Raw genomic sequence first — 16,494 nt, forward strand, 5'->3', positions numbered from 1 at the left:
TAAATACACAAACTTTCCATGCAAGGCCTCTATTGAAGATATTGTTACAGTATAACATCGACCCAGCTAACCTACAGCTCCACAGTGCTACTGCTGAGGTTTTTCTTACCTTATGCCAAGGATTTCCATGCTTGGATTGGCTTCTCGTCCCCATCATCAAAACATAATCACCTAAAAAGATTTTACTACACTTAAATTCACATATATTTGATGAAAAATGAAGCGTTCAAAGCACACGATTCGTTCAGGTCTCACACTGAGGACTTGACCCTGTAATTCTTAAGCCATTACCATGGTTACGGTGTGGTTGCTAAGCCAGGGGTCGGTTAAAAGTTCACATCAACAACATATTACATGACGTTAACCATTCCTTAGTTGCACATTAACCCTTCCATCTGAATTATCAATTCAGCCCTCTGGATCTTCATTGTGTTAAAAAGTTCAATTTATGTATACAGTATGTCGCAATAAATGACATCAAAAATCTAATTCCAAACTTCAACACTACAACAATGTGTATATTAAGACCTGGGTCCTGTTGTTATTTGTAAATAATTATTTTGCGTTTGGTTTAACCAGCTTGAAGCACCACATCAGACCATGTGTAGAGTGCCAGAAAATGTCTAGTTTAGTATACCATCTTGATAGTGATAGGACTGTCCGCATGATGTAAACCCCACCCATATGGGGCGCCAAGCAGGTTGCTGGGAACAAATGCTGGGAATTATTTGCTAATATTACATGGCCCCGGCACTAGATATGTGTCCACCTTTCCTCACTGCCAACCAGGTTACAGATGAATAAGAAAACATCGGAGAACAGACATTGACATTGTGCAAACTTGCAACTTTAATTATGTCATACAGTACGATTTTCAACAGCTTTACAGTTTTACCCCATCTTTCCACAATAAATATGATTTCATATCATCTAAGCTAATCATTATAGGGTTCTTTTTCCATATTGTCCTAAAAAGTTTAACATTTAGCAGGATGGCGGGGGGTGTGGGGGGCAAAGATGTCATAACAAAGATATAAACTTGCCACGTTGAGTAATGCGTTATTGGATTCAATTGTTCTTGATCTACAACCATTGTCAAGGATGGGAAAAGAAAATGCAGAGTCATACAGTCATGAATCCCACTAAACTGTCAAACGATAACAAGTATTTAGTGACAGGCGAAAGCAAAGGGTCATTTGGGCAGAACAGGTTGGAGTAATGGGCATTTATGGCAATAACGCCCTCACATTTATTTTTCAGATTAAATTGACAAAGACTCGTCTCCCCCTCCGTTCGACAATATTGTATATTATTATTATGCCGTGTACTTTCAAGGGTTCGGAATGATTATGCAGCATAAACAAATGTGCACCCCCTCCCCCCCCATCCACCAAACAAAACCAACACGAGACTAATGAAGGCACTTCATTCCGTCAGAGAAGATAAATCACAGTTGTTAGCAAAAAAAAAAAAAAAAACACAGCCTGCATAGCTCAGCGGCTCAACGTAGAAAACCTAGGCTTCCTGCTCCACTTCCCACCTTACGCAAAATAAAAGACACACACACCAAAGAAAATACTGTTTTGTTTGTGCGTGTGCATTTGTAATTTTCTTTTTGGTAACTAAAATAGTACTTGATAGGATAGTAAAAACCTCTTCTCTTTTGATAGAAAAATTAGTTTATGTATGTCTTGTTCTTAGAAACATAGAGTATGTAGATACAGTAATATAATATAATTTATTGTTCTGTACATTGAGTGTTCACTGTAGAGACTGGAATAATCCACACACTGTCTGTAGAGACTGTGGATTAATCCAGATACTGTCTGTAGAGACTGTGGATTAATCCAGATACTGTCTGTAGAGACTGTGGAATAATCCATACACTGTCTGTAGATACTGTGGAATAATCCATACACTGTGTTTGTAGAGACTGTGGAATAATCCACACACTGTCTGTAGAGACTGTGGAATAATCCACACACTGTCTGTAGAGACTGGATTAATCCAGATACTGTCTGTAGAGACTGGATTAAACCATACACTGTCTGTAGAGACTGTGGAATAATCCATACACTGTCTGTAGAGACTGGATTAAACCATACACTGTCTGTAGAGACTGTGGAATAATCCACACACTGTCTGTAGAGACTGTGGAATAAACCACACACTGTCTGTAGAGACTGTGGAATAATCCACACACTGTCTGTAGAGACTGTGGAATAATCCACACAGTCTGTAGAGACTGTGGAATAATCCACACACTGTCTGTAGAGACTGTGGAATAATCCACACACTGTCTGTAGAGACTGTGGAATAAACCACACACTGTCTGTAGAGACTGTGGAATAATCCACACACTGTCTGTAGAGACTACGAAATAATCCAGACACTGTGTCTCTCACACTCTAGCGTTGCTGATGACCCATAGGAGGGAGTTGTCGCCTGCTATTTTACAGTCTTGGGGAGCTCTCTGGCACCCCCTGTGGGCAGTAGTAGGACAGACAGGACCTTGGCAGCTGGGTGAGTCCTCTGTACCGCGGGGGCCCGAGGTGGGTGAGGACCAGGGACCACTGAGGAGGGTCACTGAAGCAGGGGCTGGTTCTGCTAACTGGCCCTCAGGGTCTGTAAGAGACTGTAAATGTCCTCTTCCTTACTGAGGCCCTCAAACAGAGGTATTAGGTCCAACAGCTCTGTATCTGTCATGTCATCAAACCACGACTGCACTGGGACCTGTTGGGATAGACAGAGAGAGAGTGAGAGAGTGAGAGAGTGAGAGAGAGAGAGAGAGAGAGAGAGAGAGAGAGAGAGAGAGAGAGAGAGAGAGAGAGAGAGAGAGATAGATAGATAGATAGATAGATAGATAGATAGATAGATAGATAGATAGATAGATAGATAGATAGATAGATAGATAGATAGATAGATAGATAGATAGATAGATAGATAGATAGATAGATAGATAGATAGATAGAGGGACAAGGAGAGAGATAATTTTACTGGGGGAGAAAGCAGAGTTAACAGTGGATGCTAAACTGTTGCATCACAAGTGAGGAGCTCGTGGGAGAACTGTGTAAATAATTGATAAGGAATTGCATCAAAGACCTGAGGAGTTGCAGAATAAAACGAGCCCCACAACACTGCTGCTGAGCCCTGGGTCTCAGACTGGAGATGTCTCCAATCCTTTACCGTGATCGCTGCAGGTATATGGCTGATTTACAGGACTGTGTGTGTGTGTGTGTGTGTGTTTGAGTGACAATGAGAGTTATTTATGTTACTATCCATCAATATTCAATGTAAAGAAAATTCAGATGAAGTCCCCTTTTTGTAATTTATTTTCTTTTTATCAGTCTTTTCATGTTAGAATTTCTGCTTTGGCAATAAGAGGGCTATAATAGCTGATGTATGAGAGAGAAGAGAGAGAGAGAGAGAGAGAGAGAGAGAGAGAGAGAGAGAGAGAGAGAGAGAGAGAGAGAGAGAGAGAGAGAGAGAGAGAGAGAGAGAGAGAGAGAAAGAGAGAGAGAGAGAGAATGAGTGAGTGAGTGAGAGAGAGAGAGAGAGAGAGAGAGAGAGAGAGAGAGAGAGAGAGAGAGCGAGAGTGAGCGACAGAGTGAGAGAAAGAGAGTGAGTGAGAGTGAAAAAGAGTGAGTGAGAGAGAGTGAGCGAGAGAGAGAGTGAAAGAGAAAGTGTGAGAGAAAGAGAGAGAAAGAGACTAAACTCACAGCATTCTCAGGGTGGAATATATAGGAAGCAGGCGAGTTGTCTACGATGATGACCTTGCCGAGTTCTCTTCCCAGCCGGCTGAGGTCTTTGACGTAGTTGCCTCTGTGGAACACACAGGATTCCCTGAAGAGCCGCGTGCGGAACACCCCCCACAGGTCCAACAGGTCTGCCACGGGGTCAGCGTACTGAAGGGAACACGAGGTATAGGTCACAGGCAGATAAGGGACATGGTGGGTCGCGTGAGTGAAGGAAGTGGACCCAGAACAGTTATTTAAAATTATGACGGTTGTTTTTATTATTGTGTGTCGTTCAATACAGTTCAATAGAACGTATTTTTAACTATCGAAATCGCAGTGCGAAATACAGGCATACTGAAATATCAGTTTGATAGTATTTGAACGTACCTTTATTAGATTAGTTGGCCATTGGGGTCCCTACGATTAGATTTTATTTTTTTTATTTTTTACGTTTCGTTTTTTTTAATGCTGAATGAGTTATTGATTATTAGTCATTACTAAAAAGGTTGGATCATCATGAAATTCACAAATATGCTTTGGTTTTTAATAAGCAATAAGACATCCTTCGGCAGGGCAACATCCACCAGCGGGAGAAGAAAAGTTGGAAACAATTTAACTTTAAATTTGTGATTGAATCAAATATTCCATTAGTTAAGAAAACCCTGTGACTACTAGTGGAATACAGGAGCTCAAGGCCAGCGTGGCTGCTTGACGGCTGACAGCATCCCCCCAAAACCAGTGCGATACTTCCTCCAACTATCACATATTGTGGCAGAAGTTTGTTATTTAGGCAGGAGGAGAGATTCAGTTCTTCAGGTGTTAAGTAGAAAATATCTTAAGTGTCCAGATGGAACTTGTTAGAGACCCAGTGGTGCAAGAGACGCAAAATTGGATTTCCGATCTACATGAAACTACCATTATGGGGAAAAAGACATCATCATTTCTGATTTTGGAAAGAAGAAACGTACAATTTCTGCCTTCTGGATATCATTGCCTTACTCGTTTCAGTTTTTTTATATTACTAGGCTATATGTTAGATTACCGGTTGCCCAGACATATATGGCAGCTTTTCTAAATTCCTTGTAAGAATTCTATGTGTATTTAGACCATATACATTTGTAGGATTTGTATCCATCCTTTCCATAGGAGCAGGCTACTAAGGTTGTATTATCCAACCTACTGACAAGTAAATGAGAATGAAAGGTTCCAGCATCGGCAAGTAAACGCCAATTTCTGTTTAACTGATGCGATACTATGAGCCGAGGACCAACCTTGGCTAAGCTCGCTGTGAAGAGAACACATTCAAACATCTCCCCCATCCTCTGGAGGAACTCATCCACATGGGGCCTCTTCAGCACATACACCTGAAACACACACACACACACACACACACACACACACACACACACACACACACACACACACACACACACACACACACACACACACACACACACACACACACACACACACACACACACACACACACACACACACACACACACACACACACACACACACACACACACACACACACACACACACACAGAGTCAGTGATATGGAACAGAATGCAATGGGAAATCTTTTCAGGGGATTGGGGGGGGTGACAAACAACTAAATTTGTCACAGTTCTGACACTATTTGTATAATTTATTTTTTTATATATAATCTTCCAACACGTCCCATGATCTGCTGGCGTTTCCATTATTTTTGTCACCGTTATCTTTTCTGATCGCTCATCTTCTTCATCCTCTTCCTCTTTGTCGTCTCTGCGTGCGCCAGTTGCTGCACCCCGGTGCAAGTAATCAAGAATAGGCCAAAGCAGCCACACAGCCTATCCTGGATTACTTGAACCAGGTCACAGCTAGTTATCATTGAACCAGGTCACAGCTAGTTATCATTGAACTATGCCACACAGCTAGTTATCATTGAACCAGGTCACAGCTAGTTATCATTGAACTACGTCACACAGCTAGTTATCATTAAACCAGGTCACAGCTAGTTATCATTGAACTACGTCACACAGCTAGTTATCATTGAACCAGGTCACAGCTATTTATCATTGAACCAGGTCACAGCTAGTTATCATTGAACTATGCCACACAGCTAGTTATCATTGAACCAGGTCACAGCTAGTGATCATTGAACCAGGTCACAGCTAGTTATCATTGAACTACGTCACACAGCTAGTTATCATTGAACCAGGTCACAGCTAGTTATCATTGAACTATGTCACACAGCTAGTTATCACTGAACCAGCTCACAGCTAGTTATCATTGAACCAGGTCACAGCTAGTTATCATTGAACCAGGTCACAGCTAGTTATCATTGAACCACGTCACAGCTAGTTATCATTTAACCAGGTCACAGCTAGTTATCATTGAACCAGCTCACAGCTAGTTATTATTGAACCAGGTCACAGCTAGTTATCATTGAACCACGTCACAGCTAGTTATCATTATGCTGCTTCACCTAAATGAAAAAGAAGAAAAATCACCTCATAAATAGTTGAAAAAAGAGTTCCATCCTCATACACATATGCATGCTGTAATTTCCTTGCTTGCTTGCTCACTAACTCTCACTAAAGTCTCACTCTCTTTTTAAGTTTCTCCTCTGTGCTTTTTTTGCAAGGGCAGCGCTACATATGCGCTTTTAGATACAAACACCGGCATGTATCCCCATTCATTAAAGCGCTGGCATTCTGGCCACACAGCCCACAGCGACCTCTGGCACTGAAAGATGCTAAAAAGAATTATCCTCTCAGGTGGAAAAACAGCCACAGATCTTATCGACAGCCAACAGTTGCTTCCAGCAGCCTAATTACTCTATGATCAAAATTAATCTGTCAAAATGGAGAGATCCAACCATTCGTTTTTAGATGCACAGCACCTCTATGACCGGCTATGTCACAAACTCACGGTCCAGCCATATACTAGGTTTTGACCAGGTCTGTTTATTATTATTTTATTTTTACATTTGTTGATGCTGTGGTGTCACCATCAAGTCACCTTCAAACCTAGCTAACCTGGCTAATAACCTGGCTATGTTTACAAACCTAGCTAACCTGGCTGTGTTTACAAACCTAGCTAACCTGGCTGTGTTTACAAACCTAGCTAACCTGGCTATGTTTACAAACCTAGCTAACCTGGCTGTGTTTACAGCGAGCAGAGATTTCAAAGATACACAGAATCAAACTGAACTTAAGACATATTATTCAGGGGGAGCTTATGAGCTCGCTATGTGTATGTGTGTGTGTGTGTGTGTGTGTGTGTGTGTGTGTGTGTGTGTGTGTGTGTGTGTGTGTGTGTGTGTGTGTGTCTCTCTCTCTCTCCAGGGTCACAATTACTTTGCTGTAAGATGAAAGAGAGTAGAAGATAAAAGAAAGGAAGAAAGATAGAAAGAAAGAAAAATATATCACAGCCTCGAAGAGAACCCTCTTTTTTTCTTTATCTTTAAACATCTTATACTCAAAGATGGTTAAACATCCCTCGATCACCACACTTTTACAATGCTATTTGTGTTTTGGCTATTATTTACTGAATCCTAAACATTTCGCATTTGGTATTTGAGGCTCATTGTTTAGCCACGTGTGTGTGTGTGTGTGTGTGTGTGTGTGTGTGTGTGCAAGGTGCTGGTGCCTTCCCAGAGATCCATTACCTGATGAACGGTCCCATCAATCTCCACTGGAACAATGAAGTCTGCATTACTGATTGGCTGCAGGGAGAGACCAGAGAGACAGACAGACATATGGTTTATGAACAAAGCATTAGGGGTGGGAGAAACAATAGATTAATGCAATCATGATGCGTTGAGAATTGTAGCCATGACAATTGTGATGGAATCAAATTGTGTGAAGATGGCCAATTCCCATTCCAACCCATCCAGGTTATATCTTAGGTAACAAGTATCAGGGAGGGAGGGGGGGGGGGGAAGAGAGAGAGAGAGAGCGAGAGCGAGAGCGAGAGCGAGAGCGAGAGCGAGAGCGAGAGCGAGAGCGAGAGAGAGAGAGAGAGAGAGAGAGAGAGAGAGAGAGAGAGAGAGAGAGAGAGAGAGAGAGAGAGAGAGAGAGAGAGAGAGAGAGAGATAACCAGAGCTACAGCGTGGTAGGGAGTCTGTCCATAACAAGGACCGTTAAGTAAGACTAGGAGAGACTCTGGGGAGAACCTGAGAGCTCAACTGGCTGACAACTCTACGGGGACACAGACGACTACTGCCGTCTTCAGAGTCTGACTCATGAAGAAGAGACAGGGAGGCGGAGGTGTAGAGGGATAGAGTGTTGGAAAATCGGTAGGGATTAGGGAACACAGTCATTCTGACAGATAAAGAGAGAGAGGGAGAGTGAGGGAGAGAGAGAGGGGGATAGAGTGTTGGAGAATCGGTAGGGAACACAGTCATTCTGACAGAGAGAGAGAGAGAGAGAGAGAGAGAGAGAGAGAGAGAGAGAGAGAGAGAGAGAGAGAGAGAGAGGGATAGAGTATTGGAGAGTCGGTAGGGAACACAGTCATTTTGACAAAGAGAGAGAGAAAGGGAGAGAGAGAGGGATAGTGTTGAAGAGTCGGTAGGGAACACAGTCATTCTGACAAAGAGAGAGAGAGGGAGAGAGAGAGAGAGAGAGAGAGAAAGTGACAAGAGAAGGACTGACAGGTAAACAAGCAGATACAAATCCATCCAATCCTCTCAATATTTATAAAACCACATAAAGCATTTCCATAATAGCCTAGTTATAACCTGTATCAAGAAACAATTAGGACAGAGATAATAGCCTAGTTATAACTTGTATCAACAAACAGTCAGGACAGAGATAATAGTCTAGTTATAACCTGTATCAACAAACAGTCAGGACATAGATATTAGTCTAGTTGTACTACAGTATGTGATCAACAAACAGTCAGGACAGAGATAATAGTCTAGTTATAGTCTGTACTATGTGATCAACAAACAGTCAGGACAGAGATAATAGTCTAGTTATAGTCTGTACTATGTGATCAACAAACAGTCAGGACAGAGATAATAGTCTAGTTATAGTCTGTACTATGTGATCAACAAACAGTCAGGACAGAGATAATAGTCTAGTTATAGTCTGTACTATGTGATCAACAAACAGTCAGGACAGAGATAATAGTCTAGTTATAGTCTGTACTATGTGATCAACAAACAGTCAGGACAGAGATAATAGTCTAGTTATAGTCTGTACTATGTGATCAACAAACAGTCAGGACAGAGATAATAGTCTAGTTATAGTCTGTACTATGTGATCAACAAACAGTCAGGACAGAGATAATAGTCTAGTTATAGTCTGTACTATGTGATCAACAAACAGTCAGGACAGAGATAATAGTCTAGTTATAGTCTGTACTATGTGATCAACAAACAGTCAGGACAGAGATAATAGTCTAGTTATAGTCTGTACTATGTGATCAACAAACAGTCAGGACAGAGATAATTAAGCAACCTCAAGACTAATACTCAAATTCGGAATTGACCATATAAATCTAAGGTATATTTACATAGATTCCTGAAAAGATAGCAAAATACCTTTTTTTCATAAAAATTAAATTTATGTCTTGTTTACAGACATTTAAAATGTCAACACACGTTTTACAGCTTGAACAAGAAGGAGGGCTGCAGCGTCTTTGTAGTGTGAATCCAGTGTTTAGAAGGTGCTCTTTGGATATAGGGGAGCCAGTTGAAAAAACAAAGACGTTCCAGGCACTCTTCATGTATAAAAAAGCTTTAATTAGTCGCTTAGTTCATATTAGAACAATTAAAAAACACCAACATGTTTCGGCCTCTCTATCGGCCTTCTTCAAGGCATACAAACAAACAAATGAGTGAACTGAGCTATATTCTAAAATGGAGGCTGTTACAGCCTCAAAAGTCATGTCAAATACGTCAGTCCTTGTACGGAAGCGTCACTTCCCTTTGAACGTACAAAAAGTCCAGTTCAGCGGCGGCCGGGGCTACAGTACCCTTTTGTTTACATTTGGTTTGCAGAATAGACCTTTAACAGTAGTAAAAGGCCCTAAAACAGTACCATTGTGGCCATTAAACACTTAACACTTAACAGTGAACCCTTACAACTAGGGATGCACCGAAATTTCGGCCGAAAATGGCAAAAAATTGCCTTTCGGCTTTTGTCCACAAGAGTTTTTTCACCGAAAATATATCACCGAAACAGAAACAACCTGTAACCTAACGCGTGTTGTTGTGATGATGTCGCGCTGTCGGGAGTCGCGCTGTTTCTACATCTGGACTACTGTAATGCACTTTTTTCAGGCCTACCTAATTCAAGCATCAAAAATCTTCAACTCGTGCAAAATGCGGCTGCACGGATACTAACTAGAACTAGAAAATTTGATCACATCACACCAGTTTTGTCCGCCCTACATTGGCTTCCTATCCAAGCCCGTTCTGACTTTAAAGTGCTACTCCTCACCTAAAAAATTTTAAATGGGCTTGCACCGCTCTATCTATCCGATCTCATCTCCCGATACTCGCCCGCTCGTGCTCTGCGCTCACAAAATGCGGGGCTTCTATCGACCCCTAGGGTTAAAAAGAAATCCGCCGGCCACAGAGCCTTTGTCTACCGCGCTCCCTACCTGTGGAACAAATTACCTGCCGTCATCAGGGGCGCCTGCTCTGTCGAAGCTTTTAAATCCCTGCTTAAGACTCATCTTTTCTCTCTCTCCTTCAACCTACCTTGATCTCACCTGGTCGGGGACTGACCTTTAGATTAATCTGTGTAGTTTAGTTATGGTACAGGGTACTACATGGTACCACTGGGTAGTTTACTATAGGGTAGTTTAGTTAGGGTACAGGGTACTACATGGTACCACAGAGTACTACATGGTACTGCATGGCACTACAGGGTACTACATGGCTCTACATGGCTCTACATGGCACTACATGGCACTACAGGGTACTACATGGTACCACAGGGCACTACAGGGTACTACATGGCACTACAGGGTACTACATGGTACCACAGGGCACTACAGGGTACTACATGGCACTACAGGGTACTACAGGGTACTACGGGGTACTACATGGCACTACGGGGTACTATAGGGTACTACATGGCACTACAGGGTACTACATGGTACTACAGGGTACTACATGTCTGCTCCTTTGCAGCACCACAAACATGGGAACTCTCTAACTCTTCCCCCCTCCCCCTCTTCCCCCCCCCCCCTCCCTCCCCCCCCCCCCCTCCCTCCCCCCTCTCTCTGAGTGCCCGTCTCCTGGCGCTGACTAAGGTGATGGATGCCTCGGGGTCTTGGCCAAGATTGTAGTGACTGCTCTACATGCACCTCCGAGGCCTTGGATCAGTTATTCACCGCCGTCTGTCCGTGGTCCTGTCAACTGATTAACAGTATTAACAGACTGTTAATTAACAGTCAACGCGGTTTCATTGCTGGGTTAAGTACTTCTATTCTATTCACATAATACGCTTACTTCATATATCTACTCCATTCACATATATGCCTACCACTTGTATCTATTGCTATGTCCGCCTACTACAATCTCATGAGCTGTCTAACGCCTGTCCCGTCTCCCTGTCTCCCTATGACTTGCTGTCCTGGAGTGTTGACCGGAGTGTTGGACGTCCCGTGACGAAGGCCGGGAGATTGCGACCCCCTCTGCGTGCCCCCCTGTCTCCGGAGGTCTCGTAGTGGTGACCGGAGTGCCGGATGTCCCGCGATGATGTCGGGGAGTTCGCGACCCTCTCTGCGCCACCCCCATCTCCCTGTCTCCGGCTGTCCCTGAGCAACGACCGGAGTGTTGAATGTCCCGTGACTAAGACGGGGAGGACGTGACCCTCTTTGCGCCGCCCCTGTGCCTCAAATAGATCCGCTATCAACTCTATCTTTAATCTTTCAAAATGTTCAGTTGCTATCGCTATTAGCTCTATCTTTAATCTTTCAAAATGTACAGTTGCTATTGCATGCACTCATCTGTGTTTCACCACACACATGAGTGCATGCTTACCAACTGTCCGTCTGCAACACTACTATCACCAACATCTAAGAAGGGAGATCCCCCCTTGAATGGCCCTTCTAAGGTTTCTCTCCTCCACACTGCCTGTGGAGCTTTTTTCCCTATTGTTAGGTTTTAGTGAGTTTTTCCTTACCTTCGCGTGGGGTATGTCTGGGAGTGCTTGCATTCTTTCATTTATTTGCATTCATCTAAAAATGTTTGGACCTTATGGTGTTCTTGTTCTGTTCTTGACTTATTGTTATGTTTTCTTCTTGTTTAAGAAGACCTGTACGGCCCATGGGGACATTAACGTGTGTTGTCGGGCCCTATAAATAAATTTGATTTGATTTGATTTATGTAAACTCTGCGCGCAACGCGTCCAATAAATGCGTCTTTAACATGCTTATTATCCTTATTTACTATATGTCCGTCGCGGTTAATCACTGAGTGATCTAATATGCATATTCTTCAGAGCGAGAGGGGGGGGGGTTGTGTTTCTCACATTGACGCTGTCTGTCGTTGATAATATAATCTGAAGAGCATTATTATTATCATTCTCGAGCATACACGTCGCGCGTCTACTGTGCCGAGTCAAGAGAGAACATTCATCTGGGGACTAGAAAGGTGCGCTCAGTAGAGCACAGATGTCCGCCGCGGCAGCCAGAGAAAAGATGGAATTAATGTACTGTATGCATTCAGAAGTGCTGAATAAATGTTTTATGGACCCATAATAGTGATTATTTATTATTTAAGTTAAGTTTTGCCATAATCATATATTTTTCCATAATCATAATGTTCCACAACATTGGTAAAAAATTATTCTATTCTATGAATCATTTTCGGCCTTTCGGCATTCGGCCAACTGTTTTCTATTTTCGGTATCGGTTTCGGCCAAGAATTTCCCATTCGGTGCATCCCTACTTACAACATGTCGTAGACATGTGCATGTCCATAATGTGCTCTGATGAGGAAGTCATCCAGCAGAGTTCAGTGCCGTCCAGTAGAGGGGGTGTGTGTTGTAGGACTACTATGCACAGAGCAATGACCTTCCAGCAAGTACCTGTCTATCAGTCTGATACAGTCAATCTACTGCCAACACTGGCTTGCAGTGCATGGAAAGTTCCATACGCACCTTGACCGTCAGAAGGGGGGCTATGTGAGACTGTTGTTCATTGACTACAGCTCAGCGTTCAACACCATAGTCCCCACCAGACTGGTGGACAAGCTGATCGAGCTAGGTCTGAGCTCCGCCCTGAGCGCCTGGGTACTGGACTTTCTGAGCGAAAGACCCCAGGCGGTCAGGGTGGGGGGTCAGACCTCCAACACCATCACCCTGAGCATCGGGTCCCCCCAGGGCTGTGTTCTGAGCCCCCTGCTGTACTCACTCTACACACACGACTGTGTGGCCAAGTTCAGCTCCAACTCCATAGTGAAGTTCGCAGATGACACGGTGGTGGTGGGGCTGATCTCGGACAACGACGAGAAGGCCTACCGGGAGGAGGTTGAGGTACTGGAACGCTGGTGCCAGGACAACAGCCTGCTCCTGAACATTGGTAAAACCAAGGAGCTGATCGTGGATTATAGGAGAGGACAGCAGGAGACGCACACACCACTGATGATTAACGGGGCTACCGTGGACAGGGTGAGCAGCTTCAAGTACCTGGGGGTCCACATCTCAGAGGACCTGACATGGTCAACACACATAGACACAGTAGTAAAGAAGGCGAAACAGCGTCTCTACCACCTGAGACAGTTAAGGAAGTTCAGAGTATCGGGAAAGATACTCCAGTCCTTCTACTCAGGAGCTGTAGAGAGCATCCTGACCGGAAACATCACTGCCTGGTATGGAAACAGCACGGCACAGGACAAGAAGGCCCTACAGAGAGTGGTGCGCTCAGCCGAGCGTACCACGGGTATTGCACTACCCCCCCTGCAGGTTCTATACAACAAGAGGTGCAAATCCAGAGCCTGCAGGATAATGAAAGACCCTCACCACCCCAATAACAGCCTGTTTCAGCTGCTGAGGTCAGGCAGACGCCTGCGAACCCCAGCTACTAGGACAGAGCGGCTTAGGCTCAGCTTCTTCCCCCAGGCCATCAGAGCCATGAACAATGAACATTGAGTGCTCAGAACATTGAACTGTCCACACACAAGCACACATGAACACACACACGACACGCACACTGTGCACGCTCACACACGAGCAGCCACTTAACACTTTAACATGAGCGGGCACACACTCATGTCGCACACACGCACACTTATGGCCAAAGGAAAGGACACTTTAAATTAGAATAACAGGAACAGTGTATTGCACTACCAAAGCTAACTAGCATGTCCCATATGCTCTGTAAATAACTATGTACAGATACCGAGATGTCACTCCATGTTACCTGCTACCTGTTACTGCACAATGTTGTTTCCTTCTTTTGATTCTATTATATGTACCACTGTATTGCACATCGTTGCGGGCAAGACCACCCGCATTTCATTGTATACCTGTATGCCGTGACAATTAAAACTCTTGACTTGACTTGACTTGACTATACTGCACAGGGATATGGCCTATGTGACAATATGACTATACTACTATGCACTCAGAGTGTAACACTCAAGTTTGACACAATTTGACAAACAACGCCACTGACCCTTAGCTGCCAGAGATGTACCCCTCCTGCTGACTTGTTGTTCACAATTTGTAAGTCGCTTTGGATACAACCGTCAGCTAAATGACGATGTAAGTGTCCCAGGCTTGGTCTTTGTGAGTGCTCCTTATAAAATATAAAGTGTCTTTTAGGGCCCCCTTGTGTGAAACATTTAATTTTGACTTCTCATTTTACTTCTGTGCTCTGAAAGGGGGCCTACTAACACAGATGGCCACATTCTCTAGTCGGCCTGAGAGAGGGACGGTCCGTTTCTTTGATTGCCGGCATGGATCATGGACCCCACAATGAAACCAACCGAGGCAGACAAATCTACAATTTTACAGCTGTGGGTTCTGTCAGTCAGAGCCAACAGTACCATGATATTCCACTCCAGTCAGTGTTTACAGCCCTGAAGACAGTGGCTTCGACTGGTCTACAAACAAGACCAATAATGAGCTTAGCCAGTGACGGGGCTGAGGGAGAGGAGCGAGGGCAGAGGGTAGACCTCCTCTCAGCCTCACAGAGAGAGGAGAGAGAGAGAGAACACAGATAGAAAACAGAGAGAGTGAGAGAGAACAGATAGAGAGAGAGAACAGAGGGATAGAGAGAGATAGAGAGAGAACAGAGAGAGAGAACAGAGGGAGATAGAGAGAGACAGACAGAGAGAGAACAGAGAGAGATAGAGAGAGAGAACAGAGAGATAGAGATAACAGAGAGAGAGACAGACAGAGAACAGAGAAAGAGAGAACAGAGAGATAGAGAGAGAACAGAGAGATATATAGAGAGAGAACAGAGAGACAGAGATAGAGAGAGATCAGACTTATGTCTAAACCACTACGATCTAAAGACTTGACTCGCTTTTGGAAAAACAAGCTCGAAACCATCCAGACCCCACGGCACGACTAACGTTATGTGTCGTTGGCGCAGCCAGTTGTGGAATGTGAAAGCTGTTTGGTTAACGTTACACTTACTCGCTAGCGCTAGCAGCCCATATCATCTCGACCTCGTGCCATCACTGTCTTTTGCTAAGGGGGTGAGATGATTTCACAGCCGGCAACGTGGAGTGATCTGCCTCAGTTCAACATACACTCCGTGTACAAAACACATTCCCATATAGGCAATATGAGTTACACCCCCTTATCCACAATCCACGTTTCAAGGTTTAAATCTAGCTTTAAATGTTCTCCTCGATATCTAAACCTCATCTCTCCTTCGTGATTTCTACAAACGTTTACCACTTCAAACCCAGCGCTAACGAACCCTTTATGCCACGGAAGGACAGAATAACCAGTGTTCAAAGACGGCTCCGAAAACCTTTGCTTTTGTTGCGAAAAGGGTGGGTGTTGGTTTTGTACACTTGATCATCTATTGAAAAGGAAATTAAGTTGAAATAGAATTCTCTCTCCTCACGTCGCTTGTCGGAAGGAAGGAGGACACACGCAGTATCGTAGATCGGGTTGAAGGCAAGACTCCCTGAACATGAGTGAGGATGACCAGAATGAAGGAGATGAATGGCTAGAGGAGGGGAGTGTGCAAACCGTGTCCTACATTATGGATCTCTGCACAGAGACGAAACAATGACCGCTCACCAAATGAGCTCAATGAGCCCTGACAGAGAACACTCACTCTCTCACTCTCTCTCTGTCATACACCCCAGTCTGAACTTAAAGCATCTCTCTGTGTGATCTGAACATGATATTATGAGTGTATTATCAGGCAGAAGAGAAGTCCTGTCTATGTGTTTGGCTTTTTCTGCTCCAGGCAGAAAGAGACACAGAAAATTAAGGAGTGGATTTAAAAGAACTTTCTTCCATATAGTCAGACAATTATAGACTGTATTGGACACACCCATGCGTGCGTATGTGTGTGTATGTGTGTGGTCCTGTTGATGTTGGTGTGTGACTTGTGGGTGTGTCTGAGAAAAGTTTTGTCTGTGTGTGTGTGTGTGTGTGTGGTTTCCTTCCCCCAGGCAGAATAGAACACAGAAGGGGTGCCAGCAAGTCAACGTTGCTCGATTCCCAAGTGCGTCACCAAGTCATGAGACGTAAGTCTCAAGTCAAGTTACGAGTCATTAATGTCATGGCTGCACTGCCAAGTGAAAATGAAAACAAGACAAAACTACGTCTCCCTCCAA

At 43.9% G+C, this 16,494-nt stretch overlaps 1 protein-coding gene across 1 annotated transcript in view; it reads right to left on the reverse strand.

Annotated features, from left to right (window-relative positions):
* Window positions 1-863: 863 nt before the first annotated feature.
* ctdspla (CTD (carboxy-terminal domain, RNA polymerase II, polypeptide A) small phosphatase-like a) overlaps window positions 864-16,494 on the reverse strand; it is a 113,796-nt gene continuing 98,165 nt past the window's right edge. The window contains exons 4-7 of the mRNA XM_084326726.1: window positions 7,396-7,452; window positions 5,009-5,101; window positions 3,720-3,905; window positions 864-2,733 (exon numbers count right to left, since the gene is read on the reverse strand). Of these exons, the coding sequence (XP_084182852.1) occupies window positions 2,608-2,733; window positions 3,720-3,905; window positions 5,009-5,101; window positions 7,396-7,452 (462 nt within the window). The 3' untranslated portion in view covers window positions 864-2,607. The remainder of the gene's footprint in view (window positions 2,734-3,719; window positions 3,906-5,008; window positions 5,102-7,395; window positions 7,453-16,494) is intronic.

The sequence above is a fragment of the Notolepis coatsorum genome (genome assembly GCF_963971535.1).
Source record: "Notolepis coatsorum genome assembly, chromosome: 12".
Taxonomy (NCBI): Eukaryota; Metazoa; Chordata; class Actinopteri; order Aulopiformes; family Paralepididae; genus Notolepis; species Notolepis coatsorum.